At 43.9% G+C, this 22,995-nt stretch overlaps 1 protein-coding gene and 1 long non-coding RNA gene across 2 annotated transcripts in view; one reads left to right on the top strand and one right to left on the bottom strand.

The window, feature by feature from the left end:
- The first annotated feature begins 1,106 nt into the window (after window positions 1–1,106).
- Window positions 1,107–17,451, top strand: LOC144606143 (uroplakin-3b-like protein 1). The gene is given in 9 exon segments (XM_078421941.1): window positions 1,107–1,148; window positions 1,251–1,267; window positions 1,269–1,378; window positions 1,381–1,479; window positions 5,890–6,051; window positions 7,941–8,169; window positions 9,032–9,120; window positions 13,207–13,333; window positions 15,483–17,451. Coding segments are annotated over 9 exon segments (996 nt in total). The 3' UTR covers window positions 15,604–17,451.
- A 1,738-nt stretch (window positions 17,452–19,189) lies between these two features.
- LOC144606379 (uncharacterized) overlaps window positions 19,190–22,995 on the bottom strand; it is a 34,870-nt gene continuing 31,064 nt past the window's right edge. Inside the window, exon 3 of the long non-coding RNA XR_013548944.1 lies at window positions 19,190–19,513. This is a non-coding gene — a long non-coding RNA (uncharacterized LOC144606379). The remainder of the gene's footprint in view (window positions 19,514–22,995) is intronic.

Below are 22,995 nucleotides of genomic sequence, written 5' to 3'. Positions count from 1 at the left end.
TGCATCTGCCATGCATTTGCCCACTCGCCTAATCTATCCAAGTCACTCTGCAGCTTCCTAGCATCCTCCTCGCAGCTAACACTGCCACCCAGCTTCGTGTCATCCGCAAACTTAGAGATGTTGCATTCAATTCCCTCGACCAAATCATTAATATACACTGTAAATAACTGGGGTCCCAGCACTGAGCCTTGCGGTACCCCACTGAGCCTTGAGGGGCGGCACAGTGGTGCAGCGATAGAGTTGCTGCCTTGCAGTGCCAGAGACCTGCGTTCCATCATGTCAATGGGTGCTGTCTGTGCAGAGTTTGTACGTTCTCCCTGTGTCTGTATGGGTTTTCTCCGGGTGCTCCAGTTTCTTCCCACACTCCAAAAACATACAGGTTTGTAGGTTAATTTGCTTTGACAAAATTGGATTGTGCGGGTGATTGCTATTCGAAGTGGACAGTGGGCTGAAGAGCTTGTTTCTGCACTGTATCTCTAAAGTAAAGTCTAAAGCTTTCAACCCAGTGGTATGAATATTGATTTCTCTAACTTCAAATAATCCTTGCAACCCCCTCTCTCCGCCCCCCCCCCCCCCCACACAGTCGTTGTACTAGCTTCAAAGTCATCTTGTTGAGTCTCATTGTATGTAACTCATTTTCACCTAGGCCACAGCTAACAATGGCCTATCTCCTTTATCATCGTTACTTTTTTGCATATCTTTCATTCATTTGTTTTATATCACCGTCCATATCTCTTGTTCCTTTACCCCTGACTGAAGAAAGGTCCCAATCCAAAACGTCACATATTCATTTTCTCCAACGATGCTGTCTGACTCCAGCTTTTTATGTCTATCTAAAGTAAATCTGCTGAGTTACTCCAGCACTTTGTATCATTTTCTGTATTAACCAGCATTTACAATTCTTTGTTTCTATATAGTATAAGAAAATAACTGCAGATGCTGGTACCAATCGAAGGTATTTATTCACAAAATGCTGGAGTAACTCAGCAGGTCAGGCAGCATCTCGGGAGAGAAGGAATGGGTGACGTTTCGCGTCGAGACCCTTCTTCAGACTGATATATATATATATATATATATATATATATATATAAAGTAATAGCGATATAATGGACAAATGTCGATTACAGCAGTATGAAATGAAAGATTTGGTCGGTAGTCGTGGGTGGGGCGGTACAGTGAGCTATAAATAATCCATCAAACGCTGAAAGGTGTCCGGATTCACGTGTGTGCGATCTTTGCTTTGGTTAAAGGTTGTTAAACCACACCTTTGGGAAGAAACAGCTCACAAACTCGTTTGGCTACAATCTGCAGCGTCAAAAGAATCTGACAAAGGCTCACTGGGGCAGAAGGGATTACGCGAAGCCGCGGCGAGGAGAACAGTGAGGTGGTCCCGACAAGTGAACGACTCAGGTCCCCACTCGGAGATGGAGCTGTTGCCCCAGTTTGTGCTGCTCTGCGCGTTGTGTGGCGTTGGCTATGGTAAATTTAAAAAAACTACTTTTCTTTTTGGACTGATTCCACTTTTAGACACATTTCTCAAGTCTAACAGGCTCAATCACTGCTGTTAGCTAATCTACAGGTAGCCCGGGATATGTACAAAGCCGAAACACTACCCGTGTGGAATTATATTGTGTATGTATAAATATAACATAAAATATATTATGTACATAATATATAAAGTATGCTATATTTTGAAACATTGAAAATATGATATTTTATATTCTATATTTTTGTATTGGCAAATATATATATAACATATACGATATATAAAACATAATATACGATATATTATTCGCCCAGACAAATATATATATATATATACATATGTGTGTATGTGGATTTATTCACAAAATGCTGGAGTAACTCAGCAGGTCAGGCAGCATCTCGGGAGAGAAGGAATGGGTGACGTTTCGGGTCGAGACCCTTCTTCATGTGGATGTGTGTACGATATGTACGATACATATACGTTCTAGCAGTGAGACCAAAACATTGGTTTGGCTTGACTGCGAGATCGTTTTACTTAGGGTGCAGTTTATTTATTGCAAAGTGCGTTGAAGGGTGAACGCTTTTGGGGAATGTTGTGACATTTGACATTTTGTTTTCACGTTGTTCTTTTAAATGGCCAGTTCTCAGTTGCAGGTGCATGGAAATGTGCGCAGAGGAAGTTCCCAGACTGGAATTGCTGGACTTAGTTCACTCACTTCCCCCGTCTACGTGAAATGTGTTTCTTACCTGTTGCAGTTTGGGGATATTATCCGGCTGGCTTTGGTTGCGGTGCCGTGGAAGGGCGCATCTCCGGTTACAAGTTTAATGCAATTGAAAATAGTTTCTCATTTCTCAATTAATGGTAAACGCGAGCGAGGCAAGTTGAACGAAATGGTCTCCCGAGTGAACTGGAGTCAGGAGAGTGACCGTCTCCAAGTGTCTCGTTTTCCTCGCTCTAGTCACAGGCTCACGCTTGATATCGAGTTCTCGTCCCATTGAAAAGATCACATCAGTGCAAACGGACAACTCAGCTTGTTCCAAAGACAGACACAGGAATAGGAGCTTAAATCTTGAGCAAAAATACAAACTTCTGGAGAAACTTTTTTCCCCACCCTTTCCCCTCACCCCCTTCTACCAACCAGCCTCCCCCCCTCTACTCCATCAGGACCTGACCTGAAATGTAATCTGTCCATTTCCCCCCACAGACGCTGTCTGACTTGCTGAACGGTTTGTGTGGGAAGGAACTGCAAATGCTGGTTTAAACCGAAGATAGACACAAAATGCTAGAGTATCTCAGCGGGTCCGACAGCATCTCTGGAGAAAAGGAATAGGTGATGTTTCGGGTCGAGACCCTTCTTCAGACTCAAGAAGTTTTCTTCATGCCTGAAGAAGGGTCTCGACCCGAAACGTCACCTATTCCTTTTCTCCAGAGATGCTGTCTAATAGGTGACGTTTCGGGTAGAGACCCTTCTTCAGATTGAAGACCTTTTTTTCAGGTCTGAAAAACGGTCTCGGCCCGAAACGTCACCTATTCCTTTTCTCCAGAGATGCTGTCTGACCCGCTGAGTTACTCCAGCTTTTTTGTGTCTATTTACCGCCGAACAGTTTTTTTTGTTGTTTTTTTTGCGTAAGGTAAAATTGTGTGGTGCCTTTCACAAATATAAAGATATCCCAAAGAACCACTGAAGGTAGAAAAGGGCCACAGTAATGAGCTTGCTGCAGTCTAATTGGCAATGCAGGTCTTTCTGCGTGTGACTTCCCCACAGGGGCTTGGAAAATTGGGTTAAGCCAAACATCAAGGCTGAGTTACTGACTAAGCTACCAACGCTGCCGAACAGCTCGATTGTAACTGGCAGAAATATTCAGGAATGTATACTATAGGAGCTGAGGTCAGCACTGATCCTTCTTTATTCTACCAGTAACAAATTTATAATCTCACAATGCCACATTTGCCACAGCACTTGTTTTTTTTGTGCTAATGCTAATGTGCTGTTCCCAAACCATAAGCATTTATTTTGTGTGACAACTTCTTCCAATCCCCAGACCACCGCATCAGGGCCGTTTTTACAGCATTATGGGCCCCCGGGCAAAGCAGTGTACTGGGGCCCCTACCGTTACTCTCCCCCACCCCCCTTTCCCTACCAGCCCCCCCTCCCTGTCGTGCCAGCGAAAAGCACTTACCGAAAAGCACTTAGCGATGGACTTAGGGTGCTACATTGTTGCGAAAAGCACTTACAGATCGCTGAGAAGCACTTAGTGACCGAAAATGTTGCGAAAAAAGCACTTATTGAACCTACATTTTTAAAGTGGTATTTATTTATTGCAAGTCACTTAACATACACAGATCAGCATGGGGCCCCTATGCTCGTGGGGCCCCGGGCAAGTGCCCATCAGGCTCATGCGTTAAGACGGCCCTGCACCGCATATGATGCTGTTTAGCATTCTGACACAGCGTTCTGATTAAATGCCTTTTAAAAATCCCAATTTACCATAGTGTCCGATTGTCTTTTATTTGCTCTTCTGGTTACGTCCTCAAAATATACAACTTCCCTTTCAAAAAGCCATTGTGACTCTGCCTAGTCCAAGATGTTTAGTTTCACTTTAGGTTAGAAATGCAGCGTGGAAACGGACCTTTTGGCCCGACGAGTCCCCTCCGACCACCGTTCACCCGTACTATCCTACACACGAGGGGCAATTTACAAACCCAAGTGGTCACAGGGAGAACATACAAACCCCGTACAGACAGCACTCGTAGTCAGGATCGAAAAACTCGGGTCTCTGGCGCAGTAAGGCAGCAACTCTACTGCTGTGCCACTGTGCCGCTCATAATCGATAATGTATTCAGGTTCTCTGTGGATCTAAGTGTTATTCTAAACGTTCACAGCTGAAAAATGAAACCGAGTATGTTCCGTAGTCTGCTGAACTGATGGGGAAAGATGTACTTCGCATCTGGCCCCTCAGCTTTCAGTCAAGTAATTGATTCATCTTCTGTAGCCCCATTCATTTGAATAGTAGGTAACTTTTTTTTAAAAATCATTAGTTAATTAGTATTTTAAATGAATGTACATATTTAATGTGGTTTTGCAAATTTATTGTATTTAAAATTTTATTATTACCTAATTTTTAGAATCATTTACATGTTTGTCCACAGCTTCTTGGTGTCTCTCTTCGTGGGAGACATTAAGGAATAGTGAATAGATCTTTGACAGAACAAGCTCTCAGAAGGACATTCGGGAGCCTTTGGGTGTGTCCTTAGTTCGGCTGCCTGGAACCTTTGTGATTCAAATGTTTTATTCGCCTTTGATATTAATGCAAGGACCACAAAAACTGATAATTACATGTTCCCAGTTCACTCGCCTTTGGAGGGAAGGGCCTCAGGGGAAATTGCAGGAGGTTGATGGAAGCTGCACAGGGGTTGTTAGGTGCAACCATGAGGTGGATGCTCTGTGTTACAAGGCACTTGATAATGGATTCCAGCTCTTTTCCAACAAGATAACTTGCTTTTAGTTTCGTATATCTCCTTTTCTTGATTAGTGGCATTACAATTGCTTCCTTCCAATCTACTTTTCCGGAATCTCTGGAACTTTGGATACCAGCAACCAACACAAATATTATTTCCGTACTTCTTTTAGCACTCGTAAAACGTAAGCTTTCTGATCTAGGAAATCTGTTGAGTTTTAAACCTGTTCATTTCTCCATTACAACTTCTTTAATAATATTGAATGTTTTTTACATGATAATTTTTGTTTTGTTAATCAACTAGTTTGGTTTTGTAATTGCAAGTGTCTTCACGGTTGACCCTTGGACTACAGAGGAATTGGCACAATCAATTTTCTAAAACATATGAAGACTTGACATTACGATTCTACCTGCTGGTACTGTGGCTCAGATAGAGTTCCCTTAATGACATTGAAACGTTAATTGACTTGACCTAAAATTGGCCATTTTGCTTTCAACTGAAATCACTCCAATGATATGTTTGGGCTATGATTGGGACTGGCTCAATGACATTGAGTTTCACTCACACTCTCAATCATTAATGTCAGGTCAGGAGAGGAGAGGAAAGCAAAGGGGAGACAGAAATGCAAGTGCTGTCATATCACCAGGTGGGAATATTGGCATGTTTCATTTGTAGAAATGGGCAATCAAATCTGTTGTTGTTGGTCCTCTACATATGTTGAATGAAAACCCTGGAACTGCAACTTCTCAGAGACTGCAAGTGCATAGTTCAATGCAGCACTAAAAGGAAATCAGTTACTTTAGTGACTTGCTTAGGAGCGAAATTTATCTTACTTCAAATGGAGTGAGTCCAAAGATTCATTGAGAATGTTTGACCTAAAGGCTATGACAGAATGCACCTGCATACTCAGTATTCATTTGGGCTGTTTTGTTTTTAAATTTCAGCTCAACAAATGATCCCGTATCCTCCTGAAATATTGCAGGGTAATGCAATCGGAAAAATCACCCAGACCACATTTGCACTTGAGCAGCCGATATGTGTGTTTGATGCTATTGCAACAAACTGCCCTCTCTGTGAAATTTGGTTGGTCGTGGATAACACAACAAGTGAGTATTTTGTGTCATACAGTCAAACAGGATCATTGGCCCAACTCGCCCGTGTCAACCAAGTTGTCTCACCAAGCCAGCCCTACTTGTGTGCACCTGTCCCATATCCCTCCAAACTTTCCGATCCATGCACATGACCAAGTGTCTTTTAAATGTTGTAATTGTACCCTCCTCTACCACTGTACCATTTCTTTGGAAATGATCATGTATGGTAGGTAGCTGGTCTTACCACCTTCTGCTAAGTTGCAAGGTTTTATTCATGATGAAAATTCTGTGTAGACTTTATTAGGAATAAATATATCTGTAGCAAAATGTATCTATGTATCTGTAGAAAAATGGAATGGGAAAAGTGTTTATAGGATCTGGTTACGACTTTAATCTTCACCACTCCAGAGTCAAAGCAATTTAGAACAATACAAAAAACCCAACTCTGGCTCTGCAAAGCTTCCTTGCTGAAATGTTGGTGTTTGCAATTTCCAACTGCTCAAATCAAGAATTAAGCAAACCAATAAATTCAATAGTCATCCCATGGGCAGGGAATTTCAACTATGATTGTAAATTTTTGGCTCATTTGAGAAAAATGTTTGATGCTCACATGGTTCAGTGTCAAAATTAACTTTGGCGCTAAGATGGGAAATTGCATTTTTGTTCAAGAGAGGGGTACGAATATTACCTTTAGAAAACATGTCCAACTGTAACTTTAATTAGTTTAGATTAGTTTAGAGATACAGCGAAGAAACAGGGCCTTGGGCCCACTGGGACCACACCGACCATCGATCCCCGCACATTAACACTATCCTACACACTAAGGACAATTTACACTTATACCAAGCCAATTAACCTACAAATCTGTACGTCTTTGGAGTGTGAGAGGAAACCGAAGATCTCGGAGAAAAGTCACGGGGAGAACGTACAAACTCCGTACAGACAGCACCCGTAGTCAGGATCGATCCCGGGTCTCCAGAGCTGCAAACGCTGTAAGGCAGCAACTCCACCGCCATGCCACCGTGCCGCCCAAATGAAAGATTTGCTGCCCTAATGTTAGAACTGCACTACCAAGACAAGTGTTCGGTGCACAAATTACTCAGAATTCACAGCACCTTGCTTTCAGCTTGTTTGACTTATTGCCCTTTATGCCCCTCGCATACTACTTCATCTAAAACATTATCTTCATGTCCTTTTGTCCTTCTTCCTCATACGATCTAGAATCCTCTAAACACACCCAGACTGACCATCGCAACAAATCAATGTAACCACTCCGGGTGTAAAGAACTGCTTGCAGAACTCTTTTGGGTACATTTTTGTCTGCCTTATATTTGTTGTGCCCCAGTTTTAGAGTCCCCTATATGTGCAAACATTTATAATGCAATCACCATCAAATCTGCGACAACATTTTTGGAATCTATTATATCGTCATTTAACTACCACTTTTCTAGAAAATGAATACTTTTCATAGTTGCAGTTTCATTCTAATACATGGTTCTTGTACCACCTGCAATGCCTTTAGATATTTATTTAACATGGAGGCCATGACTAAATCCATTAAATTGAATTGTGTGCTAAAGAAAGGTCTAACCATTTAACATAATTTGCCTGCGTTTCAATTCTACCACATCAGAAATGAACCCTAGTGCTTAGGTTACCATTTCATTAACATCAATAGATGGCATTGAAGTTTTGAGAGTTTGTATCCATCATTCCTTCTGCTGTACTATTCCGACTAGACCCTGGATAAAACTGCCAATAGTTAATGTGAATGGAAGAATTAAATAATTAGCAGTGTTTTATGTCATAACACATAGTTAATTTCAGTCACTCTCATTCCAGCTTGCATCTTGAATTTAAGAAGGCATGAATTGACGGACAATTTTATTCCCTCTCAAACACAGGATCGTCAACTTTTGAAAGCGACATGGCTAACCTGATTCCCTTTGCAGCCATGTATCAAAGCTTTTCGGCGAATGGTTTTTATCTCACTGTTAAGACAGTGAGGAATGATTACAGATGTCGGTCAGGCATGGTTCTTAATGGCATAGTGTACACCTTGCGAGTAGGGGATGAGGTTCCTTGCAGCACCAGCAACTGCAACGCTCCCTTAAGTACTGGTGCGACTATCAGGTAAGATAAATCATCAGAGAGGTATGCCAGCCAATTGTCTTTTTGCAGATCGCAGTGAAGGTCAAGGCATTTATTGTAACTTGGTGTGTCAAAGAAAGAACAATTTGCTAGACGTGACAGAGGTGGTTCCCCTGTTTACAACAGAGTTCTGTTCCAGAGAACTGTCCGTAACCTTAACAGTTCAAGTCCGAAATGCGGCCAACTGACAATCTATTTAAACAGGGAAGTTGGCCAACCTGGCTCCGGTTTCCTCCCACATCCCAAAAAACATGTGGGGGGGGGGGGGGGGTTATAGGTTAATTGGCTTCTGTAAATTGTAAGTTGTCCCTAGTGTGTAGGACAGTGCTAGGGTGCAGAGTGATCACTGGTCGGCACAGACGCAGTGGGCTGTGGGGGTCTGTTTTTGCCCTGTATCTCTAAAGTCGAAAGTCTCATCCTAGGGAGGTCTGGTAATAATATGGCATCACAACGGTTAGTCTAGAGACCTAATCTATTGATCCATGGACAATATTTAAATAAAATCCAGTATTAGAAAGCAACTATCAGTAATGTTGACCGCTACTGGACTGGTTTATTCTTGACTTGCCTCTGAAAAGGTCTTGTGAAGTGAGGTGCATTCCACGGATTGGCGAAGGATCAAATGTTTTCTTCTCTAGAGGATGTCAGTGAACTGAAACAGTGTTTACAGTAATCCTGTAGTTTTGTAGAATCATGAATTTTCATTCAAGTATTGCAAGCTACTCAGTTATGGGGGTAATTAATGGAGGGACAATAAACGATAGTTTTGTTGCCGATTAGGATGTCCATTTGCAGAGGCATAAATCAATACTAACTTTGAATTTTTCTTTTTTTTAAAATATAGAGTGCGATATGTGATGCTTGATCCACTTCTAGCCATTAACAATGTTATTGCAGTAACACAATGGTCCAATGATATCAAGCTCAAGGATGGTAAGTTAATGATGTAGAGGCTGATAATCTTTATTTAACAGTATGTGATGTCTTGAGAGGTCGGGAGCTTTTCTCTTGAAGGTTGGGAGGTGTGGGTGCCGGAAATGAAGACAGAAAAGTTCTTGTTTTCAAACTTAAATTCCATATATTTAGTCTTTTCCAAAAACAGGTAAACTTAATTGTTTGCAGACAGGTACACAAAACCAAAACAGGTAGTTAAATCAAAACTGTAGCTTGCTGCCTTCTTACAAAATATAACTCAAACACTGCTTCTCTCCCTTTCTGCTCCAGTCGTTGTCTCTCTCTTTTAAATATACTGCTTCCCTTCCCTTTTAGCTCTCTCACTGAGGCAATCAGCTCATCTGGTTCAGCTGGGCAGCAATCAGTGTCAGCAGCAATCAGCAGCAATCAGTGTCAGCAGCAATCAGTATCAGCAGGGCAGGCAGCCCTGCTGACTATGGGTTTTGTAGTCTTTTGCTGGCAGCCATGATGGTTTGTAGTCCTTGTTGCATCCACCGGGAGGAAATGTATCTCCCCTCTATGACTCTACCTCTCATGATATCACAAGTACTATCGATTGTATTGGAATGGTGGAGAGAATGAAACAGAAAGAGTTAAGTAGGTGCTACAGTGGACACCAGGGCTGTCAACTGAACTTCCGCGTTGACCTCATAATTTTTCAGTTTTATGAGCCCTCCACAGATTAATATCTTTTCTCAAGATTTTTGCTAAACAGAGAACCCATGGGAAACTCGTACGGTCTCGCAATGCGGCACAGTGGCGCAGGGGTAGAGTTCCTGCCTTACAGCACCAGAGACCCAGGTTCGATCCTGTCTGTATGGAGTTAGTGCGTTCTCCCTGTGACCACGTGGGTTTTCTCAGAGTGCTCCAGATTCCTCCCACATTCCAAAGACGTGCAGGTTTGAAGGTTAATCGGGTACTGTAAATTGTCTCTAATGTCTAGGATAAAACTATTGTATGGGTGATCATGGTCGGTGCGGACTCAGTGGGCTAAAGGGCCTGTTTCCTCGCTGTATCTCTAAACTAAACTAAACACAGAGATGTGCAGACTCCACACAGACAGCACAAGTCGTAGAGTGTACAAAACCGGCTCTTTGGCCCACCGTGTCCATGTGACCTTTTTGACTTCTACATAATCCATTTGCCTGCATTAGGACCACATCCTTCTATTCCTTGTCTATTTAAGTGTCTGCCTAAATGCAGTGGTGCGTGTCGACACAGCTGGCAGAGCTTCCGTCTCACATCACCATAGACCCAGGTTCCATCCTGACCTTGGGTGCTGTCTATGTGACGATTGCGCATTCTCTCAGTGACCGTGTGGGTTCCCTCCTGGTGCTCCGGTTTCATAAGGTCATAGGAGATAGGAGCAGAATTAGGCCATTCGGCCCATCTAGTCTACTTCGCCATTCAATCATGGCTGATCCATCGTAGACGCAAAATGCTGGAGTAACTCGGCGGGACAGACAGTATCTCTGGAGAGAAGATTCCTTCTCTCCAGGTATGCTGCCTGTCCCGCTGAGTTACTCCAGCATTTTGTGTCTGCCTTCGATTTAAACCAGCTTCTGCAGTTCTTTCCTACACATGGCTGATCTATCTCTCCCTCCTAAACCCATTCTCCTGCCTTCTCCCGATAACCCCTGACACCCGTACTAATCCTCCCACATCCCAAAGACATGTGGGTTAATAGATGAATTGGCCCCTGGAAAATTGCCCTTAAACGAGTAGGGTGTGGATGCACAAGTGGGATAACATAGAACTAGTGTGAATGGGTGATCGATGGTCGGCGTGGACTCGATGGGCTGAAGGACTGTTTCCATGCTGTATCTCTAAACTGTATCCATCTGATTACACCATCTCTTCTGGCAGAACATTCAGAAATAAATCACTCTCTGTGTAAAATAAAAACAGCCCTCAGATTCCTTTAAAAACTCCTTCCTTTCATCTTAAACCTATGCCCTCTATTGTTTTTGACACCCCTACCTTGGGAAAAATTAGTCTGCTTATCTACTCTATCTATGATTTCCATAATCTTATATACTTTAATTAGGTGTTCCCTCAGCCTCCTTCGTTCCAGGGAAAATAAGTTCAACCCGTCTAATCTCATCCCATAACTAAAGTCTGACAATCCAGGCAACATCCTGGTGAATCTCCTCTGCATTCAGCTTAGTTTAGTTTAGAGATATCGCCTGGAAACAGGCCCTTCAACCAACTGAGACTGCACCGACCAGCGATACCTGCACACATTAACACTACCTTACCCACACTAACGGACAATCTTACATTTACACCAAGCGAATGAACTTACAAACCTGTACATCGTTGGAGTGTGGGAGGAAACTGAAGATCTTGGAGAAAACCCATGCAGGTCACGGGGAGAACGTACAAACTCCAGACAAGCACCCGTCGTCCGGATGGAACCCAGGTCTCTGGCGATGTAATGCAGCAACTCTGCCGCTGCGCCACCTCCATCCCACTGTGCAGCTCCTCAAGATCACACTGAGTCGCTGCAGCGGTGAAGTAGCAATACTACCTGCTGCACCCTCCCGCTGGCCAAAGCATCAAACGAAAATGACACAGACAGACACAAACTAAATCACAAGACTCAATAGTTCGGCAGTTCAATTGTTACTTTATTGTCACGTGTACCTAGCTGCAGAGAAATGTTTTGTTTTGTTTTACGTACTATCCAGTAAAATCATACTGTACACAAGCACAATCATACATAAGTGAAAGAGTGCAACGATTGTATTGTAAAAGAATAGTAGATTACTTCTGAGGGAGTATACAAAGTGTGGCCACGTTTCCCACGCCGTCCTGTTGCTTTCAGGCATTAAGTTCTTAAAAATATAGGGTCTTACCTTGGCCTTAAAGGCCCATTCTACTGGCGCTTGTACCGGATTGGTGCTGTACAGGTCAGCCTGGTGCAGCAATGTTGTCGGCGCCTCAGAAGGCAGTGGAGGCCAATTCTCTGGATGCTTTCAAGAGAGAGCTAGATAGAGCTCTTAATGATAGCAGAGTCGGGGGGGGTCTGGGGAGAGGGCAGGAACGGGGTACTGATTGTGAATGATCAGCCATGATCACATTGAATGGCGGTGCTGGCTCAAAGGGCCGAATGGCCTACTCATGCGTCTATTGTGCCTTCCATGCCGCTCCATGCTGCAGGCCGCTCCTGACCTGTGTGATCATCCGGCTTCTGTTGGGCCTGCACTGGTCTTTGTTCCACAGGTTCCCCAGGCTGCTGAAGGGCCCCCAGCGGCCAATTCCACCGACACCCTGGCTTTTGACCTGAGACTGAGAAAAGCTCAGCAACCTTGCTGTCTGCGTACTTCTCTCAAGGCACATGTTTCTAAGCCTGGAAACAAGCAACTGCAGATGCTGGTTTACCAAGGAAAGGCACAAAATACTGGAGTAACTCAGCGGGTCAGGCAGCATCCCTGGAGAAAATGGATAGGTGACGTTTCGGGTCCAGACCCTGGAGTAACTCAGCGGGTCAGGCAGCATCCCTGGAGAAAATAGATAGGTGACGTTTCGGGTCCGGACCCTTTTTCAGACCGAAACGTCACCTATCCATATTCTCCAGGGCTGCTGCCTGACCCACTGAGTTACTCCAGTATTTTGTGTCTTTCCTTGCTTCTAAAGCTAGTTCAGCATCATCGTTTCTTACTCGTGGGTCTGTCGAGATTCAAATGCAGGAATCTAATGATTTCCCAGGGCTGTTGCTCTCCTCCGTAATCCCACTCCCCGAAAAACATTTTATATTTCCCTTTCGAAATAGTTATCCCAGTGCATTTTAAGTGATTTTGTTTTGGACCGTATCTCAAGAGCCAAGTGTTGAGATCAACTTAAAAAATAGCTGAAGCGACCAATGTGCACAAAAAGAATCAGATGGAAACATTTAGACAAGAAGCAGGAGGGATTTTTCAGCATATGCTTCGTCATTTAAAAAAATCTCTTTTGGGAAATTTCAGCTCTGTGTTTGACCGTGAGGGGAGCCGTGGGAAAGGTGGGAAGTGTGGAAGCACGTTCCAAATGCTCTTCATTTATCATTTCCATTTTTATCTCCAGCCAGCGATCCAAATACCATTGACACCTCTACACGTCGGAGTGGAGGGATGGTCGTAATAACCACAATAATCTCTATTCTGCTGTTCTTGCTGCTGCTGTTCTTTATACTCATGCTCGCTTTGGTTTGGTAAGTTAAACCCTCATATTAGAATTAAGAATAAAGATTAGGCCATTTAGGACTGAGATGAGGATAAACTTCTTCACCCAGAGAGTTGTGAATCCGTGGAATTCTCTGCCACAGGAGGCCAATTCGCGGGATGTTTTCAAGAGAGAGTTCGATTTAGCTCTTAGGGCTAACGGAATCAAGGGATATGGGGAAAAAGCAGGAACGGGGTACTGATTTTGGATGATCAGCCATGATCGTATTGAATGGCGGTGCTGGCTCGAAGAGCCGAATGGCCTACTCCTGCACCTGTTTTCTATGTTTCTAACCAGACTCTTCTGAAGTGAGGCATTGGAAGCTGTGGTCACCTTTATAATCAGGGGGTGCTTTTATGTGGATGGTAATCTGCCTGCTTTGGTTGACTATAATCCTACATTACTATTTCCCCCCGAATGGAAGAGTTTTTTAATAATATCTCTACCACAGGTGTGTGTTGCATCTTTCGTCACCACATTCCTACCATCAACCCTTGTCGCACATAATAAGTTGCAAACTGCTTCCTCCATTTGATAACTCTAGTTCTCATGAAAAATCTTTGACCTAAAACAATAACTCTCTTTGTCTCTCCACAAATCTGCCTGAGGGTCTGAGTGTTTCCAGCATACCTTGTTCTTATTCCAGATCTCCAATAGTATTTTGCTTTTGGATAATTTCTCCCCGTAAACTATATGTTCTCGTAATTCGCAAAAGATTGTTCAAAGATAATTTAGAGAAACTTTCAAAGAAAATTTTAAGGCGAGGGGGGAAAAGATTTATTAGGAACCTGAGGGGCAACCTCTTGGCACAAGATAAGGAACAAACTGCCTGAGGAGGAAGTTGAGGCAAGTGCTGTCACAACATTTATAAACATTTGGAAAGGTCTATGGGTAGGATAGGTTTAGAGGGATAAGGGCCAAACACAGGCAGATGGGACTAATGTAGATGGGGTATGTTGGTCGGCATTGGCAAGTTGGGTCAAAGGGTCTGTTTCCACTCTATGACTCCATGACTATGAGAGATGCTAATAGTTTTGTGAAGTTCCTCTGAATTTTCTTTCTGGATTTGCTTGCAATAGTGTCCAAGTCTTCATTCTCCAGAGATTCCTGAGCAATTTCATAAATCCACAGTCATTTAGAATGAACAGTATATGTAGCTGATTAGCAGCGTAACTCCCAGCAAGTTCAGTACCATTTCCTGGTTCCCAACACAGGGCCGTCTTAACGCATGGGCCTGATGGGCACTTGCCCGGGGGCCCACGAGCATAGGGGCCACATGCTGATCTGTGTATGTTAAGTGACTTGCAATAAATAAATACTACTTAAAAAATATAGGTTCAATAAGTGCTTTTTTCGCAACATTTTCGGTCCCTAAGTGCTTCTCACAGCGATCTGTAAGTGCTTTTCGTCGGCACGACAGGGGGGGGGGCTGGTAGGGAAAGGGGGGTGGGGGAGAGTAACGGTAGGGGCCCCAGTACACTGCTTTGCCCAGGGGCCCATAATGCTGTAAAAACGGCCCTGTCCCAACACTGTCGAGATGCTCATTGCTTAATATCCTTGCAGAAAATGCAGGAAACATTCAGCTGGTCAGGCAGCATCTGTGGAAAGAGAAGCAGAGTTAAGATTTCAGGCCAAAGAACTTCAGAACTGGGGGGCCAGAATTCATCCCTTGCAGTTGGGGGCTGACAAGGCAATCTGCTGTGAACCCTCTCACTGCTTCCACTCAAGGGAAATTGCAAAAGCATTCCTGGCTGTGTATCTTAGTGTAGAAATATCAAGAGAAATCGTAGCTGAGAAGTTTGTTGCCAATACTTGATCACACACAAAGTGGTCACTCAGCTGCAGTGTTTGAGGGCCATTGCAATCTGGGACTTTGGTGCGAATGTAGCAAATTAGATAAAAGGGTGATACAGTGGTGTAGCAGTAGAGTTGGTCTGGACTCGGTTAGCCGAAGGGCCTGTTTCCACATTGAATCTCTAAACTAAACTAAAATAAATTAAACTAAACTAAAATAAATTAAACTAAACTGGCCTCAATTATTTTTCTCAGGTGATAATTTCAAACTTGATTCAAAGGATTTGTCTCACATAGTGAGTATTAACAGAAATTGACTTGCGTGCATTTTTTTCTTATTACAGTTGTGATAAATCTGCCTCGTCTAATTTCCCTGCTCCTCTGAGCTCATTTGGCTCCCTCCGCAAATACCATACTCACAGCTTGCAAAATCCGGCAAAGCACAATGTCAGGCAGCAAATCTGAGGCAATGTGAACGACGACAGAACCACAAATCCAGCAGCCGCCTTCTCCTGCGAACCTCATCCATCATCTGACTTCACAGCGAAATATCCCAGAACTCAGTGGAGTTTGTGTTTGGAACAATGAAGTGTACTTATGCTGATGATCCAGACATTTAGTGCGGATAATTCCATGTTCAATTTTTCTCCCTTTTAGATACCACAGGTTTCCTTTCAAGAGTGTAACAAAAATGCATGCAAAATGTTTTTATACTTGTTATTGTGAAATGATTGTTTTGAGCTACTCTCAGCTGTTCACCCCATCGCTCTGACATTTTGGCCACTGACACCATCCTCACTCACCCTTACAGCAAGGGGAAACCTTTCAATCATTGTCTTAGCACTCAAATGAATCCTCATATTGTACCCAACTGTTTAGAAAAGTTTGGCTTAATCTATTGTTTTTGCCTGTGCTTTTGACTCATCCAACATTTTTTCACTGAGCACTATAGCTGTTGTCCAATTCTTGGCCTTATCTGCATGCTCTGCTTTTCATTATCCAAAGAGTTGGTGAGTAGGCCTCGGTCTGAAGAAAGGTCTTGAGCCGAAACGTCACACATTCCTTCTCTCCGGAGAAGCTGCCTGTCCCGCTGAATTGCTCCAGCATTTTGTTTCTATCTTCGGTGTAAACCAGCATCTGCAGTTCCTTCTTAAACATGAGGAGGCCAATATGTTGCTCGTTAATCTGAGGGTAAGTCTTTCACTTCCTTCAGCGCTGTCGTCTGCCTCATTGTGAGGAAAGGGTTCAGTTCGACTGGGCTTTCCTTGAACAATTGTGGATTTAGAACTCACAGCATTCCGTGTATAAAACTACGACTCCCCTTTTGCTGCCATTCTCTCCCAATTTTATTAAACGTTTTCCAAACAGTTAACGCGCCCCTTCACTATCAGACTTTTTTAAACAATTGGGCTCAACGGGCAGCTCAGTCATTCTCTTAATGTAGCTTCCCAATGCATCTGATGATGGCGTCCCTACTAAAATGGGATCTTAGCAGTCTCTGCTGCACAGTGCTCCCTCAGCACACACAGCTCTGTGCTAAGATGCAGAATTGACCGTGTGCTTAAACTTCTGAATTGCGGATTTTCTCCAACGCCTTTGGAGATTTTTGAACTTAAAAAAAAAATTGCACTCCAAACAAGGCACTGCTAGATAAAGAAGTGATTTAAGACTGAATGGACATTGTGGAGTTTTGTTTGAAGATCATTAGGTTGGGAAGAAGGCCAGAGTGAAACTTGTGTCAGGAGAGTACTGTTTCTTATGCCGGTGTTGACATGTGAGTGCTCCGTTCCTCCTGGAGGCTTCTGCAATTTTAACACACACCTGTGTAGGGTGGCACGGTGGTGCAGTGGTAGAGTTGCTGCCTTACAGAGCTTGCAGCACCAGAGACCCGGATTCGATCCCGACTACAGGTGTTGTCTGTACGTTGTTTGTACGTTCTGCCCGTGACCTGCGTGGGTTTTCCCCGAGGTCTTTGGTTTCCTCCCACACTCCAAAGACGTGTATAGGTTAATTGGCTTGCTATAAGTGTAAACTGTCCCTAGTGTGTATAGGATAGTGTTAATGTGCAGGGATCGCTGGCCGGTACGGACTTGGTGGGTTGAAGGGTCTGTTTCCACGCTGTATCTCTAAACTAAAACTAAACTCTCAGGTAAGCTTGAACAATACATCACCAATGGAAGCTATCAGTCTCAGATGTGTGGTAGGTTGATGTACCAAGTAAGAATGCCCTGTTTTATAAAATAACGTTTCTTCAACATAATATGTTATGGAATACTTTTGTATATTGGGGTTCTTGTCCGTTCTGAATGCTGCGGGAATTATTACATATGTAAAATGTAAACTTATTCCTACTATGAAATAATAAAAGAACTTCTTAAAATTATTGGTGAGTGTTAACTTTTAACTATGACGAAGAAGATGGTAGGAAATATTCTGCGCTGTCCTTGGCAATTGTAAATCTGCCTATCTTTTTACATTTTTACAAATAATCTGCATGATTTAAGGGAGTGGAGTAGAGAAATTAATTTTATCAGAACCGCACCAACCCATTGGGTCCTTTTTCCATTCTCCTTGTTCCGGTAATGTTGAAATAACCCAGATGAACCGGTTGGACATATTGCTGGAGGTGTTGTCAATTGGCCTTTTATCATCAACCACTCCCATCCAATGTCTGACTCATGATCCGCCTGCTAATCAACCCAATTGCAACAGAATAAATGCTATATTATATAACTGCATAATTTTGAATGTCAGCCTACCAACCATGTTCATTGTACACCTAATTAAATAAAGGAATTCAAGGCATCCTTCTTTTCATTTTTTTCCTTACAGACACAGTTGGGCAGCAAAGCTGCTGCCTTACAGCGCCAGAGACCCGGGTTCGACCCTGACTACGGGCACTGTGTGGACGGAGTTTGACACAAAATGGCGGCGCTGCCATAGTAGCTGCGGATTACCTGCGGTCCATTTGTCTTTGTGTTTTGTTGTTTTTTTGTGTCTTAATTGTCGATGTGATGTCGTGTTTTTGTGTACTATGTGTGGGTGTGGGTGTGGGTGTGGGGGGGAGGGGGGGAACTGTAAAATTGTAAATATGTGTCCCTTCCGAACGGAGACCCGACCTTTGTTTTCTGGGTGGTGTCTCCGTTCCTGCTGCGGCCTACCATCGGCCCAACTCCTGGAGCTGGCGGCCTCCAGGGCTCTGGTTCGCAGAGCCCGTGGATCAGACTTACCATCAGCGGAGCCGGCCGTCTTCGGAGGCTGCGGGAGCGGCTGCGACTCGCCTTAGGCTCGGGCCGCGTGGATGCCGACATCGGGAGCTCCGGCAGCGGCAGCATGTTCGCCCGCCCCGGGTCGCGGGGCTTGGGTCGCGGACATTTCACCGTCCGGCGCGGCCTAAAATAGGCTGCGGGATTTCTCTCTGCTGGGCGGGGGCTTCAATGTCGGGAGCCACGACCGCCCCGACGTGCAGCAGCAGCGGCGGCGACAGCGTGTTCGCCCGCCCTGGATCGCGGGGCTTGGGTCGGCCCGCTGCGGACCTTTCACCGTCCGGTGCGGCCTGCAGCCACAACAACCATTTTTGGATGACAAATAAAGCTATCTTGAATCTTGAATGTCCTCCCAGTGACCTACGTGGGCTTTTGTCCTGGAGCTCTGGTTTTCTCCCACACTCTAAACACGTACAGGTTTGTAGGTTAATTGGCTTGGTAAAATTGTAAATTGTCCCAAATGTGTGTAGGATAGTGTTAGTTTGCAGGGAGCGCTGGTCGGAGTGCTCACAGTGGGCCGAAGGGCCTATTTCTATGCTCTATCTCTAAACTAAAATCTCTAAACTAAGACATGACTTTTGTGCAATGGTGATACAAGAAAACATTCCAGAGTTCCTGGACTCTGTATAATCCTGGAGGATTGGCAGAGACAATCTTAGACTTTCAATTTGCTGCTGGCAGGCAGCCAAGGATTCCTGTTTTATCTTTAATGAGAGAAACCATTTATATGTCCCTTTAAATTAGGAACTAAAATTAGGGATTTTCGTTTCCACAAAATCAGCAGGTAAGCACAAAAGACAAAAAGATGAGAGATGTAACAATAATTCATCAAAAGCATATAACTACAATGTGGTGTGCAAAATTATAAAGATAAGTACAGAGAAACTTGTTCCGAAGATCGACACAAAATGCTGGAGTAACTCAGCGGGGCAGGCAGTGTCTCTGGAGAGAAGGAATGGGTGACGTTTCGGATCGAGACCCTTCTTCAGACCAAGAGAAACTTGTTGATGGACACAAAAAGCTGGAGTAACTCCACGGGTCAGGCAGCATCTCTGGAGAGAAGGAATAGGTGACTTTTTGGGTCGAGACCCATCTTCAGACTTGTTCCTCTGTGGAATCAAGAGATTAGAGAGAAGAGTGTTTAATTGTCAGTATAGCAAAGGGGATTACAGAGGCATGAGGCAGGAGCTGGCCAAAATTGACTGGAAGGAGGCCCTAGCGGGGAAGACGGTAGAACATCAATGGCAGGTATTCCTGGGAATAATGCAGAGGTTGCAGGATCAATTTATCCCAAAGAGGCGGAAAGACTCTAAGGGGAGTAAGAGACACCTGTGGCTGACAAGGGAAGTCAAGGACAGCATAAAAATGCAGGAGAGGAAGTATAACATAGCAAAGAAGAGTGGGAAGACAGAGGATTGGGACTCTTTTAAAGAGCAACAAAAGTTAACTAAAAAGGCAATACGGGGAGAAAAGATGAGGTACGAGGGTAAACTAGCCAATAATATAAAGGAGGATAGCAAAAGTTTTTTTAGGTACGTGAAGAGGAAAAAAATAGTCAAGGCAAATGTGGGTCCCTTGAAGACAGAAGCAGGGGAATTTATTATGGGGAACAAAGAAATGGCAGACGAGTTAAACCGTTACTTTGGATCTGTGTTTAGTGAGGAAGATACACACAATCTCCTAAATGTTCTAGGGGCCGGAGAACCTAGGGTGATGGAGGAACTGAAGGAAATCCACATTAGGCAGGAAATGGTTTTGGGTAGACTGATGGGACTGAAGGCTGATAAATCCCCAGCGCATGATGGTCTGCATCCCAGGGTACTTAAGGAGGTGGCTCTCGAAATAGTGGAAGCATTGGAGATCATTTTTCAATGTTCTATAGATTCAAGATCAGTTCCTGTGGATTGGAGGATAGCAAATGTTATCCCACTTTTTAAGAAAGGAGGGAGAGAGAAAACGGGTAATTATAGACCAGTTAGTCTGACATCAGTGGTGGGGAAGATGCTGGAGTCAATTATAAAAGACGAAATTGCTGAGCATTTGGATAGCAGTAACAGGATCATTCCGAGTCAGCATGGATTTACTAAGGGGAAATCATGCTTGACAAATCTACTGGAATTTTTTGAGGATGTAACTAGGAAAATTGACAGGGGAGAGTCAGTGGATGTGGTGTACCTCGACTTTCAGAAAGCCTTCGACAAGGTCCCACATAGGAGATTAGTGGGCAAAATTAGAGCACATGGTATTGGGGGTAGGGTACTGACATGGATAGAAAATTGGTTGACAGACAGAAAGCAAAGAGTGGGGATAAATGGGTCCCTTTCGGAATGGCAGGCAGTGACCAGTGGGGTACCGCAAGGTTCGGTGCTGGGACCCCAGCTATTTACGATATACATTAATGACTTAGCTGAAGGGATTAAAAGTACCATTAGCAAATTTGCAGATGATACTAAGCTGGGGGGTAGTGTGAATTGTGAGGAAGATGCAATAAGGCTGCAGGGTGACTTGGACAGGTTGTGTGAGTGGGCGGATACATGGCAGATGCAGTTTAATGTAGATAAGTGTGAGGTTATTCACTTTGGAAGTAAGAATAGAAAGGCAGATTATTATCTGAATGGTGTCAAGTTAGGAAGAGGGGATGTTCAACGAGATCTGGGTGTCCTAGTGCATCAGTCACTGAAAGGAAGCATGCAGGTACAGCAGGCAGTGAAGAAAGCCAATGGAATGTTGGCCTTCATAACAAGAGGAGTTGAGTATAGGAGCAAAGAGGTCCTTCTACAGTTGTACCGGGCCCTGGTTAGACCGCACCTGGAGTACTGTGTGCAGTTTTGGTCTCCAAATTTGAGGAAGGATATTCTTGCTATTGAGGGCGTGCAGCGTAGGTTCACTAGGTTAATTCCCGGAATGGCGGGACTGTCGTATGTTGAAAGGCTGGAGCAATTAGGCTTGTATACACTGGAATTTAGAAGGATGAGGGGGGATCTTATTGAAACATATAAGATAATTAGGGGATTGGACACATTAGAGGCAGGAAACATGTTCCCAATGTTGGGGGAGTCCAGAACAAGGGGCCACAGTTTAAGAATAAGGGGTAGGCCATTTAGAACGGAGATGAGGAAGAACTTTTTCAGTCAGAGAGTGGTGAAGGTGTGGAATTCTCTGCCTCAGAAGGCAGTGGAGGCCAGTTCGTTGGATGCTTTCAAGAGAGAGCTGGATAGAGCTCTTAAGGATAGCGGAGTGAGGGGGTATGGGGAGAAGGCAGGAACGGGGTACTGATTGAGAGTGATCAGCCATGATCGCATTGAATGGCGGTGCTGGCTCGAAGGGCTGAATGGCCTACTCCTGCACCTATTGTCTATTGTCTATTGTCATATGAACTGACAATGAACCCTCGTCTCATGATTAATTTTATTTTACTTTGCCTGACCAAAATAATTTCATGTTTACCTTTACTTCAACTAGCTATGCCTTATAGTCTGAACCCCACCTAAATCTATCAATTGCCTCTCCTAACATGACCTTTAAGTTACCTTCATTATGTTGGCCCCTTTCCATAACAGGTATTGAAATAATTCCTCTGTAGTTGTAGAGCACCATTCCGGGATGCCTCACCCCTGAAGGTTAAGCAACACCTGAATGTGACGATAATGGGAAACAGAGGTTGCCTTTCCTTCTAAAAGGGTTATCACTAACCAGTGACCATCTACCACCTTAAGATCTTCATCACCGATGGTCGGGCTCTCGGTAGTGGTGGTCAGAGGTGAGTCAGTCGGATAATCCTTTAACCAAAGCATACACCATTGATCTCCAAATATTACTATAATGAGGTCCCCAGAACTACTGTGATCCATAGTAAACTGGATTTGTGTCTCCCCTTTTGACCTCCAGAGAGCCAACCCCAAGCACCACGATTACAAAATGTCCAAGTAACATTTTCCCCTTCGCACTGCACCATTTGTCCTATTGTTAGCGTAGCTCCATTGGTGCAGGTGGTTGTATTTCTATATTGGTCGTATTTATATGACGATCCCAGTCTGCGGTTTTGTTCTTTATTCCAGTTAGTTTGTTTGATGGTTACATGCAGTCTCGCTGGTGCACTCGTACACTCACGTTACTGCGGCACGCTGCCTCATTGCTTGTGTGTGAGAATGGGATAGACAGTTGCTTTGCTGCCAAAGTTCTGACACTTTGAAAATGGTGAAAAAGCAAAGCGGGAAAGGTGAGTAAATGAAAATCCCGAGAGCTTTTCGTACGTGTACTTGAGGTGCCCGAGGCTATTGATGAATCAGAACAACGCTGGACCATGATTTGCTGCTCTTTAAGTAGTTAATACAGATTCTATTTGTACTAAGCAGGCAACAGTGAGGGAGTGGCATGAAATAAATCATAATTCATCGCCGCCTCTTTGGAATCGAGGCATATCCGCAATGAGTTTGCACTTCTAATGTAGAAAAATGTTTCCACACTCAGTATTTGCTGTCTTACTCTGTAGACGATAACCTTTCTGATTGCCAGGTTTTTTGGCAATGGTTCTACTTGAGTATTGGGTTTATGTTTTAAGTCAACCAAAGCGGGCATCCTGTTTCTGGCA

Source organism: Rhinoraja longicauda, chromosome 26, assembly GCF_053455715.1.
Source record: "Rhinoraja longicauda isolate Sanriku21f chromosome 26, sRhiLon1.1, whole genome shotgun sequence".
NCBI lineage: Eukaryota > Metazoa > Chordata > Chondrichthyes > Rajiformes > Arhynchobatidae > Rhinoraja > Rhinoraja longicauda.
This window is presented reverse-complemented; position numbering and strand designations above follow the sequence as displayed.